Source organism: Dermochelys coriacea, chromosome 4 (assembly GCF_009764565.3).
Source record: "Dermochelys coriacea isolate rDerCor1 chromosome 4, rDerCor1.pri.v4, whole genome shotgun sequence".
NCBI classification, from domain to species: domain Eukaryota; kingdom Metazoa; phylum Chordata; order Testudines; family Dermochelyidae; genus Dermochelys; species Dermochelys coriacea.
The window spans coordinates 111,947,181-111,969,626 of NC_050071.1; the positions used below are offsets into that span (position 1 = coordinate 111,947,181).

General features: G+C 41.4%; 1 protein-coding gene across 7 annotated transcripts in view; it reads right to left on the minus strand.

Annotated features, from left to right (window-relative positions):
- Positions 1 to 22,446, minus strand: part of PACRGL (parkin coregulated like) — a 36,253-nt gene that overhangs the window by 7,949 nt on the left and 5,858 nt on the right. For 6 of the 7 annotated variants that reach the window (XR_006281179.1, XR_006281180.1, XR_005292665.2 and 3 more), the window contains exons 2-7: positions 21,670 to 21,821; positions 17,236 to 17,303; positions 13,828 to 13,918; positions 9,372 to 9,506; positions 6,033 to 6,140; positions 1,263 to 1,343 (exon numbers count right to left, since the gene is read on the minus strand). Coding sequence is in view for 2 of the 7 variants with exons in the window: in XM_038400065.2 (XP_038255993.1) it covers positions 1,263 to 1,343; positions 6,033 to 6,140; positions 9,372 to 9,506; positions 13,828 to 13,918; positions 17,236 to 17,303; positions 21,670 to 21,804 (618 nt within the window). In the remaining 5 variants the exon portion in view is untranslated. Of the gene's footprint in view, positions 1 to 546; positions 624 to 1,262; positions 1,344 to 6,032; positions 6,141 to 9,371; positions 9,507 to 13,827; positions 13,919 to 17,235; positions 17,304 to 21,669; positions 21,822 to 22,446 lie in introns of all 7 variants that reach the window. The other variant, XM_043514070.1, reaches the window with a different exon arrangement.

A 22,446-nucleotide genomic window follows, 5' to 3' on the forward strand; every position in this document is an offset into this window, starting at 1 on the left:
ACAAATTTATTAGAGCATAAGCTTTCGTGAGCTACAGCTCACTTCATCGGATGCATTCAGTAGAAAATACAGTGGGGAGATTTATATACACACACAGAGAACATGAAACAATGGGTTTTATCATACACACTGTAAGGAGAGTGATCACTTAAGATGAGCTATTACCAGCAGGAAGGGGAGGGGGGGAGAAGGAAAACCTTTTATGGTGATAATCAAGGTGGGCCATTTCCAGCAGTTAACAAGATACTGGTTAAGAATTTCTCTTAAGAAAAGGGGACAGGAAGAGAGGGTAGAAAACAGGATAAAAGAAAGAAAGGGAGAAGTGGATATCAGCAAGTTGAATACAAAAATGTATAAAATATCTCTTTTTTTATACAAAATTTTAGTATTTCTTAGTAATTGTTTTATTATTGATTTGGAAAGAATCCTGTTTGTTTGGGAAGACAAAAGGTTACTACAGATAGAACATGGATCAAACTGATGCTTACTGTCAGACATTTAAATACTTTAGGTTAACTAACAAAGCCAGTATTTTAAAAACATTACATGTCACTGCAGTAGGTAAACTTTTTTCTTCACAAATTTCAAGCCCTGGAAGTAGAACTATAGAGCTCTTTTGGTATCTAGTGAGGAAAAGAATAGCAAATGTTCCGTCTCACCAGTAAGGTTGCACACACCTCCTAGCAGAAACAGTTTAATGTTTTACACACTTATGTTGCAAAGGACATCTACGTGGACAGGCAGTTACTTCTCAATGGAGTCCCACTGAAGGGGACTCAGTGTGGGACTAAGAGGCCTGCTGTGTGAATCCCTGGAAGTCATGTTAAGGTGTGCACCTACGTTTCTTATGAAGGAGCACAAGAAATTAGTGTGAGGATGTATGACAATTTAGGTGTTTTTTAAGTATTCTCTATAGAAATGTAAAATAAAAGGCTATAAGTGACTATGTATTACATGAAGTAGATTCTATCTCTCTTCTATGTCACAATTCATATACAGGAAAAATAAAGCTATTTTCACATTATGAATCACTACACAACACCACTAGGCCCCAACCTTGCAAAACCTACACGTATGCTTAATTTTACACACGGTCGTTCCAGGGTGTAGAGTTAAGCACATACATAAGTCTTTGCCGGAGCAAAGCTTGAAGGATTCAGAGACTTGAAATCAAAGTTTTCTTGACATGGTTTAAATTCAAGTATATTTTTTATATTTTTTTTACAAAATGTAAAATGCAGAGAATAATCTGTTCAACTCACCTTTCCACCATACTGCTCTAGCTTTTGTAACGCAACAGTGATTTGCTCTTTGAATTTCTTGTCCATTAACCTCTTTGAAATCTATTGGAATAAAAATATAAATATAAATATAAAAACTTGGAAAAAAGATGATTGAAGTACAATGGATGAAAACCGACCACATTAATATTTGCTTTAGAATACTGCTTCACCTCAGTTTAGGAAAACGAAAGCAAAAAGAATCAATACGCATAGTAGGTAAAGCCAAAGTAAGACACATGGTCAAAAGCAAAAGGGGAAAAGTTTTCTGTAACGAAAAACATAGCTTTGCAGAAAATGCTCAGTTATTGCAATGATGGGTGGCAGTATAAAATCCATAGACAGACAGCTTTTATATTTGTTTGCAACTATTTTTGATGCAAAACAAGAGTACCAAGAGGAATACGAAACAGTTGTTGGGAATAGTCTAGAGAGTTCCTTTGCCTGTGCCCCTGTTTGTTAGGGCTCTCCCTCCCTGGCCTCTTACACAGGAAGCTTTAGTAGTCCTTGCCCTGATTTCTCAGGGTTTCCCTGCCAGGCCTCTCTGGAAAGATTTGGCAGTTTCTCACCCCAATGGGTCTGTGCGTTTTCCTTCAGGCCTTTCTACCTCCAAGAGTTCTTCACTTTCTGCCGTGATTGCTCAAGAACTTCTCTACCAGGCCTCTCTTACCTGGAGAGATTTTCCAATTCAGGCTCCTTCCTTAAGTAGCTCTGTGGACACACCTATTAATTTTGCACTTCTGCCTCAGAGTACTTCTATCCCAGGCCTTTCTACCTGGAGAGCTTTTATAATCCTTGTCCCCTTTTTAGCAGGGTTCCCTCCCAGGCCTCTCTACCTGGAGAGCTTTTAATATCTCATTGCCGCAGACAGGGTTCCTTTCAGAACTCTTTGTCTGGAGATGTTTTCATTGTTCAGGCTCTCTGGGAGCTCCTTCTTTTCAGAGCAAACCAATCTCAAGAGGTAGGCTCAACCAAAGGTACCCTTTAGCCATGTTTCTCAGCCAAGGGGGGCAGGAGGGGGAGAGGGAAGGACTTCTTGTTTGGCTGACATTAGGAAGTCCACTAGGTCCTTGGCAATACCCTTATCTCCCTCAGAGAAATAAGTGACCACAGGCCAGAGTCCCCTTTTTGTAGGTAGCCCATACAGTGCACGTAACCCTCCATAATCAGAGACATATCATAAATTTACCATATAGGGGGCATTCAGATGGTAAAAGCCTTTTACTGCCTCTAGGCTGGTTAACAAAGCCAGGATTTCCCCAGAAAAACTCTCTTACTGTGGCCTCCTGATCTGGAGAGGAGTCCTTCTGAATGCATCTGCTCATACACCCTTCAGAGTTAAGGATCTCTCTATCCAAGTTCAGATCGCTTCCAGGACTTCCAAAGACCAGGGACTGTACTGTTTTGTCCACTGCTTTCAATACCTGGCTTAGCAACACTCACTTTTGTTCTTGCTATATGCACACTATTGTGTGGATAACATTCAGCAGGTTAGGACCATTTTTAGCTTCTTTTCCTCTGAGAAGAGCTCTTCTTTTTTAGCAGAGATCCAGTTTTTACCCTGCTTTGCCACTATATCATGATCCTGGATTTTTAGACCCATGGTCAGGCAGCTCTCTGCTTCATCAGGTGGCTATACGTCCCTATCCAAACCATCTTCCTTCTGTACTGGCTTCAGTCCACAAAACCCCAGCTTTCTCCTTAGTTAAGTGGGACTTTGACCCTAGCTGGACCTTGATCAGGTTTTGGAGCTTGGTCAGCTCCTTTTGCAGCAGTAAGCGCTGCTGGTCCGCTGTCTCCTTTTCAACTTTGAGATGGGTCAGTTCTTGCTCCTATTTTAGTGCTTACCCTACAATCTTTTCCCATGAAGAGCAGATCTCTTCCAACTCCTGCTGGTATTAAGCTACCTATATCCATAGTTCCAGGATTTCAGCCTGGTTCCGATCAGCTGTAGCAGCCTTCTCTTCTAGCTTACCCCAGTCCTTTACAGTAGAGTCTGCTGTGTAGCTGAAGGGGCTACTGCTATTATTGCAGCCTCTGTTGTAACTTTAATGGGAACTTTATTAGACTGCTACCCACTCCTTTCGGGAGGCCTTTCTGGGTGCCTAACCCATCAGCCAACACACTGGTATCCACACAAGCCTCGGGGTAATCTCTGGTCTTAGTCTCTGGCTCTTTTCCCAGTATGGTAAGCTGCTCCTCTAAGGCTTGCTGGGTCCTTTCTAGAGTCAGCTTCTGTTGCTGGCTTTCTTTCAGAATTCTGCTCAAGGAGAGGGTTTCTCTTTCCTGTATCTCTGCTTTTGTACAGGCCCACTGGTCTCTATAATAGGCAGAACATTCTCTCTTCAAAACAAGCAGATGCTCCAACTTCTTCTGTCTATCTTTTAGGCTGGAGACCTCCTACTCCAGGTTTCAGTTCAGCTCACCTCCTTCACCTGCCTATCATCTTTTGTGTAGCCAATGTCTCACTCACTAGGCAGACACGTTTTGCTTGCCTTGGATACCTCTTTACATTTGGCTGCCAGCGCCAGCTTCACCTTCTCAAGATCAGTTGTCTCCTGCTTGGTCTGTCCCAGCTCCTTGGCCAGCTCTTTCACCATTTGAAAACGGGTCTCTTCTATTCCCTGGACCTGGGTCTCATAAGCCTTTAACCAGTTATTTAGTTCATACCAGAGAGCATTCATCTGGTTCTGCAGGTTGTAGGGGTGCCTGGTGCCCAACCAAGAGTCCTGACTATCAGTCAGTCATTCTCTGAGCTCCCAGGTCCTATGAAACAGGTTTCCCTCTGTCTCCAACACCTTCTGTCAGGGAACCCTGCTGTCCCTCAGAGCTTCTTATTGGGCTCTTCTCCACAGGAGTCATTTCAGGGCCCCGACCTTGCTTTAGTTCCTGCGACACATTAGGTACATTCCCCATGTTCTCTTCCCTCAGGACAGACACTACAGGCTGGGTCTTCCCTTCAGCAAAAGGACTGTTCAAGACCCACAACTGCTTTCCCATTACTATCATATGGGCTTCAGTCCATCCTTGTCTACCAGGTTTGCCAATTACAGGGAGTCCTGGGACTATGACAGTACCAGTACTGACTTCCTGAGTTAAGGGGGGCAATACCTTCTTATGTGGCCCATTTCCCCACAATGGAAAAAAAACAAACTATCCCTGGGGCAGCCTTCCAAGCCCTAAACTGAGTCCCGACAGTCCTCTGTTCTGCCTTAACTATAGCCTGGGCCTCAGCTATTCATGGCCGGGTGTCTTTATCCACCTGGCCTTCACTGGTCCCAGCAGCCCTCATGGCAACCGGGCTGGACTTATAATCATGGCTTGTATCAAGCTGAATCCATCTCACTTGACCCCCTTGCCCATACTACCTAAAGCTCCACGGGGGGGGTCTTCTGACTCTTTCCTCTGTGGAACCTGCAGTGGCCGGGCCTGGGTAGACACTGTTTTAGCTGCCAGGTTCCCTGCCAAGCCTAAGACTGGTGACCTGGAGTTGCTGCTGTTGAAGCCCCTCCAAGGTTTTGCCGTGCTGTTGCTGGGTGGCTTGCTGAGGCTTTGAAGCTTGCCACAGTTTGCTGCTGCTGGCCTACAGCTCTTACCAGCTCTTCCATGGTCCCCTTGTTTGCAGGGGCTGGTCTGAACAATCCTACTTCTAGTACCAGTGTAAAGTGGTTGAACTCACCTCTCGCAAGTGCCCCCTGGCCAACTGCGTGTGCCTGCACTCTCTCTCTCTCTGTTTGTGGTGGTCTTCACTGACTCAGCCCTCCGGCCAAATCATACGCAGTATATCTGTGAGATAAAAGCAACGCAACCCCTTTTTGGGGTACTCTCTCAGTGCCCTCCATAATGTCTCTCTCTGTTTGTCCCTGTCCCGGAATAGAGCAGTGCTCCAGGGCTCTTTCCCTGGAGGCAATATCTTCATCCTCTCAGGTCCTTTCTGGCTCCAGCTCTTCAGCTGGGCCACTACAGTTCAATCCCACTTCTGGGGTGCCTCAAAATCCAGGCCACTTTCCAAGTGGCTGCTGGTGAGGATCCGGGCCCACCCTCTACTCTGGGTGCCAGCCCAGTGATCCTATAGATAGCAGCCATCTGCAATGTCCCTTTAAATAAACTGCTTTGCTGCTGTAATTCCTTGGGCCACTTCCCTGTGCTCCTGCACATTCTTTACCCTAATCTTAGGGTCTTGTCCTCGTGAAGCCCCAGCAGCCAGCCTGGAGCACCATCCACTCTCTGCAGTCTGGCCCTGCAGCTCTTCTTCTATTAGCTTGCTGGGCCCTGATTGGCTGCTTCCCACAAAGCCACTCTAGGCAGCTCGGAGGACCTCTCTACTGCCCTTGTATGGGGTGGGGTGTGGCAGGGCCATAAGACCTCCAGCAGGGGGCCTCAGGACCTAGTCCTCCCCATCACAGCAACTTTAATGGGTTTTGTTACTAAATATTAATATTTAAAATTCACAGGTAATTTTATAATAAACAAGGTCCCTTCAAAACACAGTAACTAATATGTCTCAGTCTTTAGGGAGGTTTATTGTACAAATTGTTCTTTTGGTCTAGTAGCATATACTGAATGTTAGAGCTCTATAATTCACCATATATTATAATAAAACTATGGCTCTCTGCTAAAGCTCATCAAGAAATGCCTTTCACGGAACAGCTGAAAGTTCCATCATCTTTGTGTGAAATGACAGGAAGTCTCTAAACAAAAGTAACATAAAAAATGAAGAGGCACAGTTACTGTGTCTTTTTTTGTACTTACGCTTGTGAGTAGATGTTTCAGCTGATCATTAAGAGCAGGGCCAACAATGGCACTCAGCTGTACCAAAGCATTCAATCCTCTTTCAAATACTTCACTGTTTGAATGGGCCTTGTAAGGGAGAGGAAAAAATTAATAAACTGCTATCAAACAGTAATTCTCGATCAAATGTGCAAGCTCACTAAAACAGCAATCTCTTGAGTACAATAATTAGTACTTACACAGTGCTTTACCTTTTCAAAGCACTGAACCTAATGTTTGAAGAGGTTTAGAAACACAAGTACAGCATTATTGAATATGTTAATATCAAGCATGTGTCATTTAAATGCCAATGTATTTTCAGGGGGGAAAAGGGAAACACACCCAACACAGCATCCAATACTGGATGCTGATGGCAAGTTTCACAAGTTTTTCAGAATGAAACAGACTTTTTCATTTATTCTGTAGTGTGACAACTAATCATTTATTTATATGATGGGGAGCAAGCTAGATAGTTAAACGATAGTCATGTGACAGTTATTGTAACAGCATGCAGTATCTTTGGGGGAACATATTTTATTACATTTATGTAACCTGTGGGACAGGGAATGTGATTATTTTCTTCTACTCCCTGGGGGAGGGTTACCACAGCTCCTTCAGGAATTAAAAAGGGGTCCCAACCATACGAAATACTTTGGCCTATTAGGGCTCCATAAGACTGATGGGTGATTCCTGGTATGTCTAGTGTGTGTTTAAATCAGTCTGTTGTTTTTATTATGTCTTCTCTGCAATGCTTTCACCATAAAAATAAATGTGCTTGCTTAGAAAGAGCTGTGTGGTAACTTATCACCAACACACTGGCAATACACTGTTCATAGCCCTTGGCGAGAGAAATCAATTTTACAGGTGCTGGCCATTAGGAAGACTAGCTTGCTGGGGATAACCCAGTGTAAGGTAGGGTTATGTGCAGGCTTAAAACCCCATGTCAGATGGGAGTGGGACAAGGGTCCCCTGCAGAGACTGGTGATGGCTGCAAACCTGAGACCTGACTGGGCACTCTTGAAGTGAAACATGAAGGATAGAACACAGGTGCATTTACTCAAACTGTGACAAGTCCATCTACAGAATCTCAGTTTTAGTCAGGTGTTTACTACATTACCCTATAACATTTTTAAAAAGCATTCAAGAAACGTGGATTAGCTGGAATCATAGTAAGTAATTTTAGCTACTAAATCGGTAAACCCAGAGTAACTATTAATAGTAGCGTTAGTTTGGAAGAAGATATTGAATGAGATCCTTGCAAAGATCTATTGTGGATCATTAACAAAATGTGTTACAGAACACTAATGACTGTTCTGTGTAATGATCTGTTATTTGTTATACTGGATTGTAGTAGTAATAGATGTATATGAAGTACTTCTTAGGCCTCAATTAGAGAAATGCATTTAGTTTTCAGCATTACATTGTCAGAATATAACTGGGAAAAAGTTCAGACAAAAAGGATAAAAATTTGAAAAAGTTTGAAAAACTAGAACTGATAAAGACTATAAATATTACTTAACTCATCTGTAGTGCCCCTAATGTGAGGATCTCAAAGAATTTTCAAATATTAATCCATCTCCATAAAACCCATGAGGTAAATAACAATTACTACCCTTTTATAGGTGAACAAATGGAAGCATAGCAAAATAATAAGTAATTTAACAAGTAATTTAACTTGGCTGAATTCACACAGCAAATCAGTGGGAAAACCAGAAATATAATCTTGAAAAGAGACCTGGACACAGATCCATAAAGAGAGCTAGGTGCTGCAATGCTGAACCTCTGAGCATGCCTACCAGATCAGGCCCCACAGACAAAACAGGCACTCCTCTGCCTATCTTCCTCTGGCTCATGGATAACAATAAGGCTTAGGTGGGAGAAAGGAATCCAGATGCCTAGAGTGAGGCAGCAGTGTGCTTGCTCAAAGGCAGATACTTAAATGCCTAAGGAACTTTTAGTGGAAATTTAGCACTGAGTTTAGGTTCCTACAGGGCTGGATGGCAGACAAGTGGGGGGGTTTTAGGGATTGCAAAGGAACCTAAATCTGGAATTTAGGTATCTAAGCATCTTTTCAGATCTGGACCATTGTATTAAGAGTCCCCATACAGGTCCATTCCAACCCTAAGACTTTTGCCTTGCCATAACCTTTCAATTCCTTCAAATGAATTACTGTAATACACATTTTTAAAAAGCACGCTTAGTCCCATTTTCTAATGTTATTACTCTTTCCCCGTTGAGCTATTCCATTTCATCCTTTGAACCCCTTTAATTTTATTTCAATCCTTGCATAAAACAGTCTTATCTATTTGCTCTGGGTCTGTGCATTTTACCTCCTATGTCCCTTTACCTTTCATTATATACATATTATACATAAAGCACGATGTTGAAGTTCTACTGGTGCCTATTTCCCACACTCTGAGTATGTTTACACTGCAACGTAAGACCAAGGTTAATGGGAATCCAGTTAGCTGACCTGTGTTAGGGAACCTTAGACTTGAACGTCTACATTATATTTTAACCCTAGGTTAAGAATTTTCTGACCTGTGCTTGAACCTAGTGTTCTGCTGTTCACACTGCAGTGTGCAGAGCCATATCAAAGTAATTATATCTCAGAGTCCCTAGTGCACTCCCCCTCCCAAAATGTGGTCACTCTAGCCTTAGGAACATGATACACTGGAGGAAAACTTTACTGCCCACCCTGCACATTACCAGGAAGCACCCCGCTTTGCAAAAGGCTTGATGGATTCGCTCTCCTTTGCACACCCAGGAGGCTCTCTGATAATGTGCTTGCAGATTGGTGCTCAGAACAAAATAAGTTAACGCTGACCTGAGCTGTCTCTGTTTGCCAACAGAGAGGGAGGGAAGGGACTTTTGTTTTCAATAGAGTGCAGATTCTTGGGATAGAGAGGACTAAGAAAGATGTCCCATGGAATTGTGGGATACTTCCAGGACCTGAGTCAAGTGGGGTAGCGACTACACCGCAAAGTAATAAGGCTCAGACCCTGCTTGACTTGAGCTTGGACCCTCCAGTCCTGCAAGGTCCTGGGACCCTGGGTCCCAGCCCTTGGCTAACACAATTGCAGCGTAGATGCAAGAAGTGGTCAGCCTTGAGCCCAGGCTCCAGTATAGGCTTATACTCAGTGTAGACATTCTCTCGGAGCCTGAAGAGTCATTCGAGAGCTGTCCCACTTCTCATGGGTTGCTACTGTCATCCTAGGACTCAGAGATTCCCATCTGCAACACTTGTACCAAACTGTGACTTTTTTCTTTGTAAGAAAAAAATCCAAAGACTACAATAAATGAAAAATAAGAGACACATACCAGAGTAGCCTTTAACACTGGAACTAGTCGAGGCAACAAGGGAATTGCTTTTTCAGTAGCATCTTCAACCAAGAGTAATTCCTTAAAGCCCTCCTTTGATACAAATGTATATGGGTGTTTTGTCTCTCTTAGTCCCTGTTATATATAAAGAAAAGATTTTCCATATATGTAATTTTTAAAACAACACTACATTAAAACATCAAAAAGTTCCCTCTAGTAGCAATCTATTGCTTATGTTTTATTGCAGCAGCCATTCAAAAACATAAAACACACTTACTCCACCATGTGGATTCATTGAGTATCTCTCTGCTCACTAAATATTCAGGTTTCTTCCTTGATATGTGAAAGAATACTTTTACCCTTTTAATATGGTCATTTTCATCAACAGATGTACTTCTTTATCTTCATTCCATCTTTCCAAAGTAATTCTCCACAACCCCATAAACAGAAAATAGATGACATTTCTAAGGGATTTCCCCTACTCTTAATGAAAAACAGAATGCAGTACAAGGCTGACACTTTAAAGCGGTACAAATGTGCAGGGTTGCGATATCCTGAATCACAGGAATTACAGGAACTCACAGTCTATATGACAGAAATCTTTAAAGGTCCCTCAGCCACTTCAAATATTAAGAGATTATTTTTTCTTTCAAAAGCATCTAAACATAGCTCAGGTTCAGCCTGGCACGTCTGATACAAGGCCTGATCTACACTAAAAAATTAGGTCTACCCACCTTCACCACTCAAGGGTGTGAAAAATCCACACCACTGAACGGTGTGGTTAAACTGACCCGATTCTTCTGTCGACCTAGCTACTGCCTCTTTGGGAGGTGGATTACCTAAACTGATGGGAGAATCCCTCCTCTCGGCGTAGATAGTGTCTACATTGAAGCGCTGGAGCTGTGCTGCTGTAGAATTTCAAATGTAGACATGCCCTAAATTTAAGTTTGTTGAGATTCTTGGAATGTCTTTTCAGGCAAACTCCCTGCCGAATGTTGGGAAAACAGGAAATAAGACTGGACACAAAGTAATTTATAATGACCAGTACAAAGAGCAGAAGGTAAGGATAAATTTGTGCATATTTTCTACTAGGTTTCCTGGCTGCTTACTGACTATAATTCATTTTGGTTGACAAGGCCCCACTTCCAGTGAGTAAGATTAACTCACTGAAGAGAAGGTTCTCTTTACATAGTTGGAATGGACCTAAATTTATTTACACACAGGAACTGGTGACTGACAGGAGAATCTCTGAAACCACAAAAGAATCAAAGGATTCCCTACAGGAGCTGGAGCTCTGAGACCCAAATTCAGCTCTGGATGAGCTATTTTGGCGAATATGCCAGCGGCCTTCCTCTTCACACCACAATGCTATATCTAGGGTCCTACCAAATTCATGGACCATTTTGCTCAATTTCACTGTCACAGGATTTTTTAAATAGTCAACTTCATGGTTTCAGATGTAAACATCTGAAATTTCAGGATGTTTTTGCTCAGTATTTTAGAAAATTTACCACTGGGCAGAGCCCTATTCTGAAATATTTCAGGCCTTAAGAATGAAAGTGCTGAAAGATTGTAAGGGACTGAAAATAGGATGTGAATTAAAATCCTTATGCAACTTTAATTATAGTGGTCACTCTCCAATAAAATAAAGTATTATTACGAACAGCAAAATCCACAAATCTTTTTGGTTCTTGTTTGTTCAGCAACTTTCCATTATTCTCTCCCATAACCCAAATTACAGAGGAAGATTATTTTTTAAAAATGTTCAACTGCTCAAACTGATTGACCATCTTCAAATATTATCTTTGTTTATATTATGTTTATCACTGTGGAATGTAACTTGGTTAGATTAGCTTCTTAGGAGCTGTAATTCCCACCCACCCCCTCGCTTCAATTTGAGATCTTTGAGGGCTCAAAAACAATTATTTTGCCGGCAAAGGTATCTATAGAAACTGACAGTGATAAATTGTAATAAGATAACTGAAAAATAACTGTTTTGGCTGAACATTACCCCTCAGTTGAAAGTCTGTTTCACACTAGGGATGTACTATCTTTTGACAATGACATTTTACAATATCTCTGTGGGTTTATTAAAAGCTTACTCACTTTCAAAATATTAATTCTCTTTAAATATTGCTGGAAATCCATCAGAGTTCTCATTCCCTGGGAGAAATGTCTCCAAGAACAATTTAAAATAATATTAAGACACAAAACTATTCGAATACAGCAATACATTATCACAACCTCCATAAAGAGCTATACTGAAATTTTCCAGTTCTTTAGAAAGCATTATTAGGTCAAGTATTTATTGGGCCTATATAAGGTCAAAAGGAGAGTTTAAACGGATTACAGAACAGCATTATTGTCATTTGATATACAATGCATAAAATACAGACTCTAATCTCTATATCATACTCAAACTCCCAGCATATAGGCCACATCTGGCCTATTTTATGTATTAATTTAACTCCCATGATAGAATAAGATTGTACGCAATTTAAGATTTCTAGCCCTTATAATTGTGAAGAAAATCTTCCAAATAAGAACTAGTAAATCCCTGTCTTCCCGAGTTTGTATACAGATAAAACAAAGAAATGGATTCAAGGGAAAGTTGCCTCTGAAACATAATGAAATTGAACACCACTATTATTAACCATTCTTTTCCACAGAAACATTTAGCTAACATGCTTATTTTTTGTTCTTAGATTGATGGAAAGGAAAGCTACAGCTCTCTATAGGCAAGAAAAATGCTGTACTGTAACAGTCCTTTCTGTTCCTCATTTACCCTCTGACTGAATCCTATTCATATGATGTTTGCAAAGGGTAGAAAGGAAGAACGAACGAACAGCTGTTCCGCTTCACTTCTCCTTTCATATTGGATTGGGAAGGTGGTTTTACTTGAAGTTTTCCCTCTAGCATTTTTGGTTGCAATTGCTAATCAGCAACCATTAGGTGCTTCATCTTCCTTCCCCTCTGCCTTTCCTAGTTAGTGTAGCAGAGAGCATGCAAAAGAAGAGAGCTGGGAGGAAGATGAAGAGAAGGACAAGTTGATCCAAAGCCCAAGGATAGAGAGAAAGGCTTCTGCTGATGCCACTAAAACCTATCCCTTAGGCCTTCGCTGGGGAAGGTGTGATGGATTAGTGTATGTCTATATATAGCTATATCAAAACTCCATCTTGGAATGGGGATTCCAGAAGTGTTAGTAAAGGGCTAAAAATGCACAGAAATCAAGAGTCATTAATCTGGATGGTCTCCCATTCAAATGGAAACATCCTAAGACAATAAGCTAGCTGCTACCCAGTGGAACTAGTTCTCCTAGGTGAGCGTGTAACCAACCATCAGGTCACCTGATGAGGAACTCAAAGCCACTGAGGAAAGTCACTTGAAAGGGGGGACTGCAACCTTATAATGGGAAGGCTCTCACTGACTTTTTTTGGGGTGGGGAAGGAGGGAGGAGGAGGAGAAAACAATGGGACCCTGAAAGGACTGACCAAAGAACTCCTGGAGTGGTGAGGGCACTAGAAGGAGAGTTTTGCATAAAAGTTTTTGTTATTTTCTATAGAGGTATATCTCATGTGCTTTGTCTGCGAGTAAAGTACAACTGATTTAGCAATTCTGTTGCAAAGTTTGTGTGCCCCTTGCTTTCACTGTCCTCTATTCACTGAAGAGGAGAACAGTAATCCAATGGATCCACTATTTCAGTACAACTCTAGGAACATGCAGGAGCTATGGGGGAGGCTTGGAAGAGCTGGCACCAGATTCAGGGCCTAGGCAATAGGACTGTAGCGTGCGCATAGAAGCCTAAAGACAACAGCCAGACTCTCTCCAGTCTCAGCCAGCCTACGACCACCTGGGATCCAATGATTGGATCCAGATAAAGGAGACTAGTGAGTGTCCACCAGATGCAGCTCATCCAGTAATCCAGAAAGATCCACTAGCTACAACCCCTAAGGAACGTAACTTTTTGGATTCCACGCTGAGGTAAAGATGAGGTATAACAATTAGGAATAAAACTAAGAGAGGTAAAATAAATGTTCAAGTTCCTTGGAGATGTTTGGAGGACTACAAAGTATCTGCTTCTATGCAGGTCCACTGTTCCTCCACATCTTCCTTCCCGTGAAGGTTCCCACTATCCAGCTGAAACAGCTGGTCTGGACACTGGGAACTGGATTTGCCTCTAAATGCTCAGCATCTTAATATTATTTATTCTTGTAATCTGTGTAAGATTTGAATTTGGGTCTCCAGAAAACCACCAATCACGACAGTTTCTAGATATCAGAGTGAGTTGGCACTTGACATATGAAGTAATAAGTAAACAACTGTTTTAGTTATTGCAGTTATCAAAACATTCAATTACCCACCTATTTGAATAATGCATGCCAATTTCATTTTTTGACCTTTGCATGGCAAAAAAACTTTGTATTATTCTATAATTATTCAAGAAAAGCAAGTTTACCTCAGCTAAAGTAATAAGAAGAGGATCAAATGGAAGAGTTTCAGGAAGACACTCCCACTGTAATTTGTGTTTTACTGAGCCATGAACCAACCTATCATGCAGAACACAAGTTAGTAAATGGTACAGAGAAACTAACAGCATATAACAGTAAATTTCTTTAATATGCTAGTCATACCAAAAGATTCACAAATGTTTTGCAAAAATCACTATAAAGGTATATATACCTATCTAATATGCACTGCCATCCCAGTGAAATGCACAGCCCTATTTGGGCAGAACACTATAGCGTTTTGACACAACATTACAACTCTTGAAAAAGGCAGTATCTAAATTCTTCAACGACCTGTAAATAGAGGCTAAAAATAAAATAGCTGTAAATAATAATTGTTACATTGTATTTCCCATATAGATATCAACACCAACTGTTTTTCCTGCAAACTTAATGTACTGATAAAAACAACGAGGAGTCTGGTGGCACCTTAAAGACTAACTGATTTATTTGGGCATAAGCTTTCATGGATAAAAAACCCCACTTCTTCAGATGCATGGAGTGAAAATTACAGAAACAGGCATAAATATACTGGCACATGAAGAGAAGGGAGTTACCTTACAAGTGAAGGTACCCTTCTCTTCATGTGCCAGTATATTTATGCCTGTATCTGTCATTTTAACTCCATGAATCTGAAGTGGGGGAATTTTACCCATAAAAGCTTATGCCCAAATAAATCTGTTAGTCTTTAAGGTGCCACTGGACTCCTCATAGTTTTTGTAGATTCAGACTAACACGACTGCTCCTCTGATACTTAATGTACTGATAATTATCAAAACAAAGGTTTTCTGTTTATATGGATGTTTACAAGATCAAACTTTTTTTTTAAAACCAAGTCTATCTGTATTTATGCTAGATCTAATTGGTTCTTCTTTAAGTAGATGCAATCATGTATTCCACTTAGATGTGCATGCACTCAGGACACCAGAGCTGGAGAATTTTGCCTAGCAATACCAGCAGAAGGTGGCGCTCGCGCCTTTTGCTCAAAGCCCCTCCTCTGGCTATACGAGACAGCACCACCTTGACCGTCCTCAGTTCCTTGTTACTTCCGTGGCTAGAGTTGGAGCTCTGTGCGGTTCTTAATCTCACAATCTCTCTCTCTGACTTTTTTCTAGTTGTATATAGTTAGTAACCTTAGTATTAGTTAAATTTAATGTTAGTTAATTTAGCTAGTTATTTTCCTTGTGATGGCCTCTCCAAGAATGATCCCCACACTCAGTGCTTGCTGTGCTTGGGCAACACCCATGTCAAGGAGTGGTGTTCAATTTGTAAATCATTCACAAAATGGACTCAAAGTGGCTAAAGACCTTTTCCCAAAGCAACATCTGCTCGAACAGGCCATGTGGCCTGTTTCAGCACTGAGGCCCATGCTGGATCAGAGGTCATCCTTAGATTCTCAAAGTGCTGTCGTTTTGTGCTCTGGAGTCAGGGCCTCTCTAAAGAGATGGATGAGCCATTCCCCATTGAGTGCACAGAGGAAAAAGATCACATAAGAGTCTCGTGGAGATTCTTCTGCCTCCTCCAGAAAGAGCATGCACTGGCATGCAGGATGGCACAGGTACCTCTAATCACTTCCCAGGACTGCACAGGAAGGTTAGAAATGCTGTACTGTCAACACCAGTTCTGGCCCCGGCTTATCTGTTGAGTCCGGCACCAATGAGGACAATGCCAGCATGGACTGTTTCCACATTGGCTGAATATCAGGCAGCAAAGGACCACCTCTGCCTTTCCTTCCCGACCTCTCCCTCGGTCCAAGACTTTACCAGGGTTACATCATTTATAGACCCGTTGGCTGGGCAGACTGCTGAAATTTTGTGTTGGCACCACACCTCAATGTTTCCCTTCCAAAGTCTGTGGAAGTGGAGTCAGTGCTGGACTCAGGGAAAGGGACCTCCTTGGCACCAATGCATCCTGTGCCACCCATTTTACCGTGGTGGTTTCACCACCTTCCACTTCGGGACCATCAGCTACTTCAGTACTAACACTGACTTTGGGTTCAACATTGCTCCTGGCACTGGGCACAACAGAGGCATACTCAGTGCCTGTGTTCCCACTGTCGGCATCAGTCTCTCCCTTGTTTTGGGCAACGGATGAGTTGGACTGGTTGCTCACCCCCTCAGGGCGGGTTCCACCTTTATCCCCAGAAACCTGAGACTCCTCAGCATCAAGGTTGGAATCTTTTTTCTCCCGCTCTCCATTGCCTGGCTCACGGGGGGCTGTTCATGGAGCACCATGAGTACTAGGATTGGCACTTGTCTCAAGGTTGGCCCAGCACCTGTTGGCCACCAACGCCTTATCCTTATGCCCAGTGGCCTCCATGGAATCTGTGGGATGCTCCTCAGTCACGAGAGTCACACTCCTCGTTCTAAGGTGAGAATGCTGGGCAGGATGGTGGCGGGAACTGCCAATCCACCACAGATTCAGGCACCAGTGAGAGCCTTCCCCTTCCCCAGGGAGCCTCTGGAATCATCCCATCTGGGTCCACAAGGGGAAAGATCTGGCCTTGGCTCTTCTTGGCTCCTCTTCTTTGTCCCTGAACGATTTGGCAGTGCCTGGCTCTTCCTCTCCTTCAGTGTGTTTAGACTTAAAAACATACCAAGACCTTTTGCAGCATGTGGTGGCTTCCCTGGGCATTCAGGCAGAGTTCCTAAAATACCCGTAAGTTGTTGGATATCCTGCAGCCATCTGCCCCTCGGAGAGTGGCCCTCCCTATTAATGATGCACTCCTGGAGCCTGCAAAGGTTCTTTGGAGCATATCAGCTTCAATACCACCTACCACAAAGCGCTTGGAGAAACACTACTTTTTCCCACTGCAGGGAGCTAAGGGCTTTTTCTCCCATCTGGCCCCAAATTCCCTGTGTAACTGCAATGAACAACAGAGCACGGCTGGGCAGACTTAAGTCCAATCCTAAGGACGAGAACTCTAAAAGGATGGACTTCCCTGCAAATGTGGATTGTGAACCAGCAGCCAATCTCTGTTCAGCTGATTGGGTCTCAAACCACAAGACTGCAAAATGCCAAAAGTTTCCACCAGTGAAGTACACCCCAATTCCATTGGAACAAATTCGTTAGATGCAGAAGTGGGGTTTTTTTTTTTTACCCACAAAAGCTTATGCCCAAATAAATCTGTTAGTCTTTAAAGTGCCACCAGACTCCTCGTTGTTTTTGCTTCCTTTTGAGAAGAAATAAATATCAGAGGCACCTTCAGAGATCAGTAAAATCAAATAGCCAGAGAACATACAGTGTATAGTTTTCATCCTATACAAATAGTAATAAAGAAATGAGTCTTGACCTACTTAAATGCACCTAAGACTACTGTCTGAATAGATTCAGTTAAATTGTTTTAAAAAATTCATTACCTGCAAGGTATACCACCTTTAGAGTAAATGGCAGAAAATGCAGAAGGAGCTTTTGAATGATCCCCAAACTGGGTGGACAAAAAAGTGAAATGCATTATTTATTCACTATCATAATAGTTCAGTTATAACCATTATAAATGTACTTTAGTATTGCAGTTTAGAGAGAAATGTGACAAACAATCTTGTGATCAAAAAACAACTATAAAGATACTGCAGAGACTGAATGGAAAAAGAATTCTAACATTTAATTAAATAATAAAGTAACCTCACAGCAGAATGTTACTACTGTTTTGTTAAGAAAAATAAGTAAATATGCTCATCTTCAATGAACTTCTCATTTCCCATCCCATTTTTTACTTTCTCGTGCAAGTAGTCCCATTAAAGTCAATGATGGCCCCATGGGGATGGAGGGGTCTCTTCACATAAATGGGGAGGGAGCATGGCTCCTGGGCTCTTCATGCTCCCCCAGATGTCACACAGACATCAAAAAGCCTGACTTGACTGAAGAGGAGATACAAGTTGGACTGGGTGGGGAGAAGAGGAGGCGGCTATTGGGACAAGAAGACTGGGAGCCAGTGGGGGTGGGAAGACGAACTGGATGAGGAGCCAGGAAGGAGACTGGGACTGGCTGGGCAAGGAGACTTGGAGCAATTGAGGAGGGGTTGCTGTGCAACCATAATTTGGCCTCCTTGTGCATATGTGCTGTGATACAGTTTTTCCCCACATGACCCCTGCCTCATTCAGTACACACAACGGACCTTCAGTGGAGATGAAGCAGTGTTATGCAATGAAGGAGGCTGGAAGTAGGATCCCTGCCTAATTTTTTTCAGAAATGTAGTGAAGGATACAGAAGATTAGAAGAAGATAAAAGATTGTCTCACAGTTAAGGCAGTTGAATGCTACATTGGAGAACTGGATTCTATCCCTGCGAGTTCCTATATGGTGATGCTAATCAATCGTTTAAGCCAAAACTTTTCCTAGATGTTCACTGACAGTGTGTTCACAACCTGAGACCCTGGAATGCTATACACTCACAGCTGGAACTAAACTTAATGGGGACTGTGTTTTGATCATATAGAGCAGTGGTTCTCGATCAGGAGTGCATGTACTCCTGGGGGTACTCAGAGGTCTTCCAGGGGGTATATCAACTCACCTAGATATTTACCTGGTTTTACAACAGGCTACATAAAAAGCACTAGTGAAGTCAGTACAAACCAAAATTTCATACAAACAATGACTTGTTTATATTGATCTATATACCATACACCAAAATGTAAGTACAATACTTACATTCCAATTGATTTATAATTATATGGTAAAAAATGAGAAAATAAGCAATTTTTCAGTAATATTGTGGTGACACTTTTTTATTTTATGTCTGATTTTGTAAGCAAGTAGTTTTTAAGTAGGGTGAAATTTGGGGGTTAATTCACCACCTGCAAAATGGGGATAATACCACCTCACCGGGTGTCGTGAAAATAAATTATTGTTTGTGAATCTCTCAGATACTATAGTGATGAGAACCACAGAAAAGTCTCCGAGTTAATAATTTTTACTTCAGTGCAGGGTTTTGAATAGTGAGGAATAGAGAAAGTCTAGTGTCACATGTTTAACAAGACTAAAAAGTAATATCAAATATCTGCTCACTCAATGACACTGTCCATTCTGGAGTCTTGTGGGAAAAAAAATAGTATGCAATCATGTAATTAAAGATTGTTTCATAAAGCACACACATTAGGAGTCTGATTAAGGTTGCGGTCTCCCATTTTCTACCTCGAGTGCTTGATTTTACAATGTTAACTAAATTTTAACGTAATTGTGCGTGTAATTTCACTGTATGTTGGCTTGGATAACAGTGAATTGATGAAACCATGATATTTTTTCACAAAAAGAGATTCTGTTTTAATAAAACTGTTCCTTGTGGACTGAAGCTTTCAATTTTTAGTACAGACAAGGTGGCACCTTTCATAAGCATTACACTTGCAGTCTCTCACTGGCTTTCCATTCAGTCTGTGATGTTACCTACTGTCAACCAGTAAGCTAACTCATCAGCCCACGCACCACAGAACAGTCTCCAGCCACAAGATTTCAATCCCTTTTTCCTCAGGGTTTTGGCTTTATTTCTTCAAAACAACATAAGTTCAGTATATTGAATGCTTCCCTCTCCACTAACCCAGAGTCTTCTGCAGGGGCCTAACTACGCCGTGACAAAGTCACAAGAAGCTTCTCAGCTGCCATCTCATTCATAGGCTGCTCCTTGCAGGATTACACTCTACAGGACTATTACCTGGGAATTTCACATGAACTGGGTTCTCTCACCAGGGACTCCTGCTCCGGACAACTGTCACCAGCAACTTTTATGAGTACTAGATGATCTTCCAACTATCACCTGATCAGTCACAGGAGACTAGACCCATCTCCTCTTAAAAGGAGTGACAACTATCTTGTACTGAAAACCCTTTAGGGTGTGTGTGTATTTCTTATTTTTTAAAAGGAACCCGTGTATGTGTGTATTTCTTATTTTTTAAAAGGAAAAAAACATAGGAGAAAACTGAAGTATTTCTATATAGAAAAAACAATCCTAGAAATGAAGAGATTGCTGTCAAATACCCTTGTGAAAAGGATAAGGAATTAGATACTGTTTACCTCAGGCATTAGGTCTAAACTCACAAATCAGATGAAGTGTCTCCCAAGCACAGAAAACATATTTTAGGGAATAAAGTGCTTTCTGCAGCAATTCTCAAGTAAGGAAGAAGAAAGTCTTGAAAATGATGCAGATACTCACAATAGCTTTGCTCACTCTTTCTAGCTCATGATACCTCAGAACAGTCAGGACTGAAGGTTTTAACAGAAACAATCATAGGTTTCTTATCCGCTTATTGTCAGTCTAATGCTGACAGTTCAGTGAAGACAAGAATCTTAAGTATATTGGCACTACTTTTTTTTTTTTTGCTTTAAAAAACAAAAAAGTAATCTCTAATCTAACTTCAAGAAAAATAGAACTTCCCCAAAGTAATTCCCAGAGCATATCTTTCAGAAAAAATCCAATCTTGATTTTAAAATGTGCAGTGATGGAGAATTCAACACGAATCTTGGCAAATTGTTCAATGGTTAATTAATCTAACTATTAATGTTCACTTATTTCCAGTCTGTATTTGTCTAGCTTCAACTTCTCGCTATTGAACTGTGTTATACCTTTCTCTGCTAGACTGAAGAACCCATTATTAAATATTTGTTCCCCATGTAGGTACTTATAGACTGATCAAGTCACCTCTTAACTTTCTCTTGGTTAAGCTGAACAGATTGAGCTCCTTTATTCTATCCGTGTAAAACATGTTTTCTAAGCCTTTAATCATTCTTATGGCTCTTCCTGCACCCTCTCCAATTTAATCAACCTTCTTAGTGAATCATGGACAAAGTATTCCTGCAGTGGCCACATCAGTGCCTAACAGAGCCAAAATCACCTCTCTACTCCTAATTGAGATTCCTATTTGTATGCATCCAAGGATTGCATGAGACCTTTGGCCACGGCTCTGGGAGCTCATGTTCAGCTGATTATCCACCACAACCCCCAAATCTTTCTTGGAGTCACTGATTCCCAGGATAAAGTCCCCATCCTGAAAGTATGGCCTACGCTCTGTGTGTCTAGATGTACACATTTATATTTAGCTGTATTAAAATTCAATTACTTCAACTATTTGTATGTTCAGAATTGGCAACCTCTTTCCTCAGGAACATTAACTGAAAAGAATGCAGTGTCAAAATTTGACAATTATGTCCAGCAAGTTTTGACAAACACATTTGGTAGATATTTGCAATAGGTCAGCACCAAACTAGTAATCAATGTTGGTAGTGATGTTCAAAAATCAATACCCCAGTAAAAAAAATAGTGGAATTTCTAACATCTTGGTGCAATTGTTTAAATCAGGGGTTCTCAAACTGGGGGTCGGGACCCTTCAGGGAGTGTGAGGTTATTACATGGGGGGTTGCAAGCTGTCAGCCTCCACTCCAAACCCTGCTTTGCCTCCAGCATTTATAATGGTGTTAAATACATTAAAAAAAAGTGTTTTTAACGTATAAGGGGAGTCACACTCAGAGGCTTGCTGTGTGAAAGGGGTCACCAGTACAAAAGTCTGAGAACCCCTGGTTTAAGTTTTTCAGGCTGGGTGAACAAGACCTAGTAACCTTCATATCATAAATAGATCCACTGTCGTTTCTGCAGTTGGAAGGGCCTGCAACTTATTTTTGAAAAAGTTTACATTCTGGAAAATATAGGACAATATAAAAGCAGATCTAAGCCCTAGAAAACCATAGATCTTCTGTGCTCAAAAATTTCTGTTGTCCCAACTGAATGGCATATTTTTTGTGACTCTCTCACTTTCTGTTTGGCCCTACTCATTTATGTTGGTACAGAAAAATACCACCTCTACATACCGGATCAATAGTTTTGGGGTTAAGTTTATCACTGGGCCTTGGTTGTGGCTTAACCGCAAGATCTGGAGAACTAGATGAAGATGTCTTGCTTTTCTGTATTGCAGTCTTTGGTTTTATCTGGAAACCTGATGACATTCTTTTATCATAAATTCCTAGAATGAAAAAAGGAAACAAACCTAAAAACAGTTCTCATTTCCACTTGACAGCAAATTAAGAACTTTAATCCTGATTTTTGTTGTCCCCAAATCTCACATTCTTGGTTGTGCAAGGAATGCAGGAAATATGAAACAAAGTATATAAATCACTTATTGCTGAACACCCAAAACAGAGCAGGGTACATACCAATCACTCCATTTTTCAAACACACGCTTCCACATCTCTGTTTCCTGCATTGTTGTCCTTTACCACTCTGCTAGAGCTACACCTGCAGCAAAGTGAAATTGAGTTTAGTCAATTTCACTCTGCTGCTAGTGCAGCACTCAAAGCACAAAGCTGTTCTCTGGAGGGAGGGAGGGTGGGAGGACGGGTACAAATACAACAGAAGAGGAAGCAAAACATTGGAAGGGATGGGAAAGAAGTGAATTTAAGTGGAAGGAGTGATCAAAAAATATTCTGAAATAGAGCAAAGTCAGAGAACAATAAACAGGGAGAAAGACAAATGAAGACGAGCAGATAGACAAAATGGGGAAAGAACAGAAAATGAAAAGAAGATTTCAAAAAAGATTTCAAATGTTTTAACTTTCTGAATACAGAACACTTTAAAAACTAACAATTAGA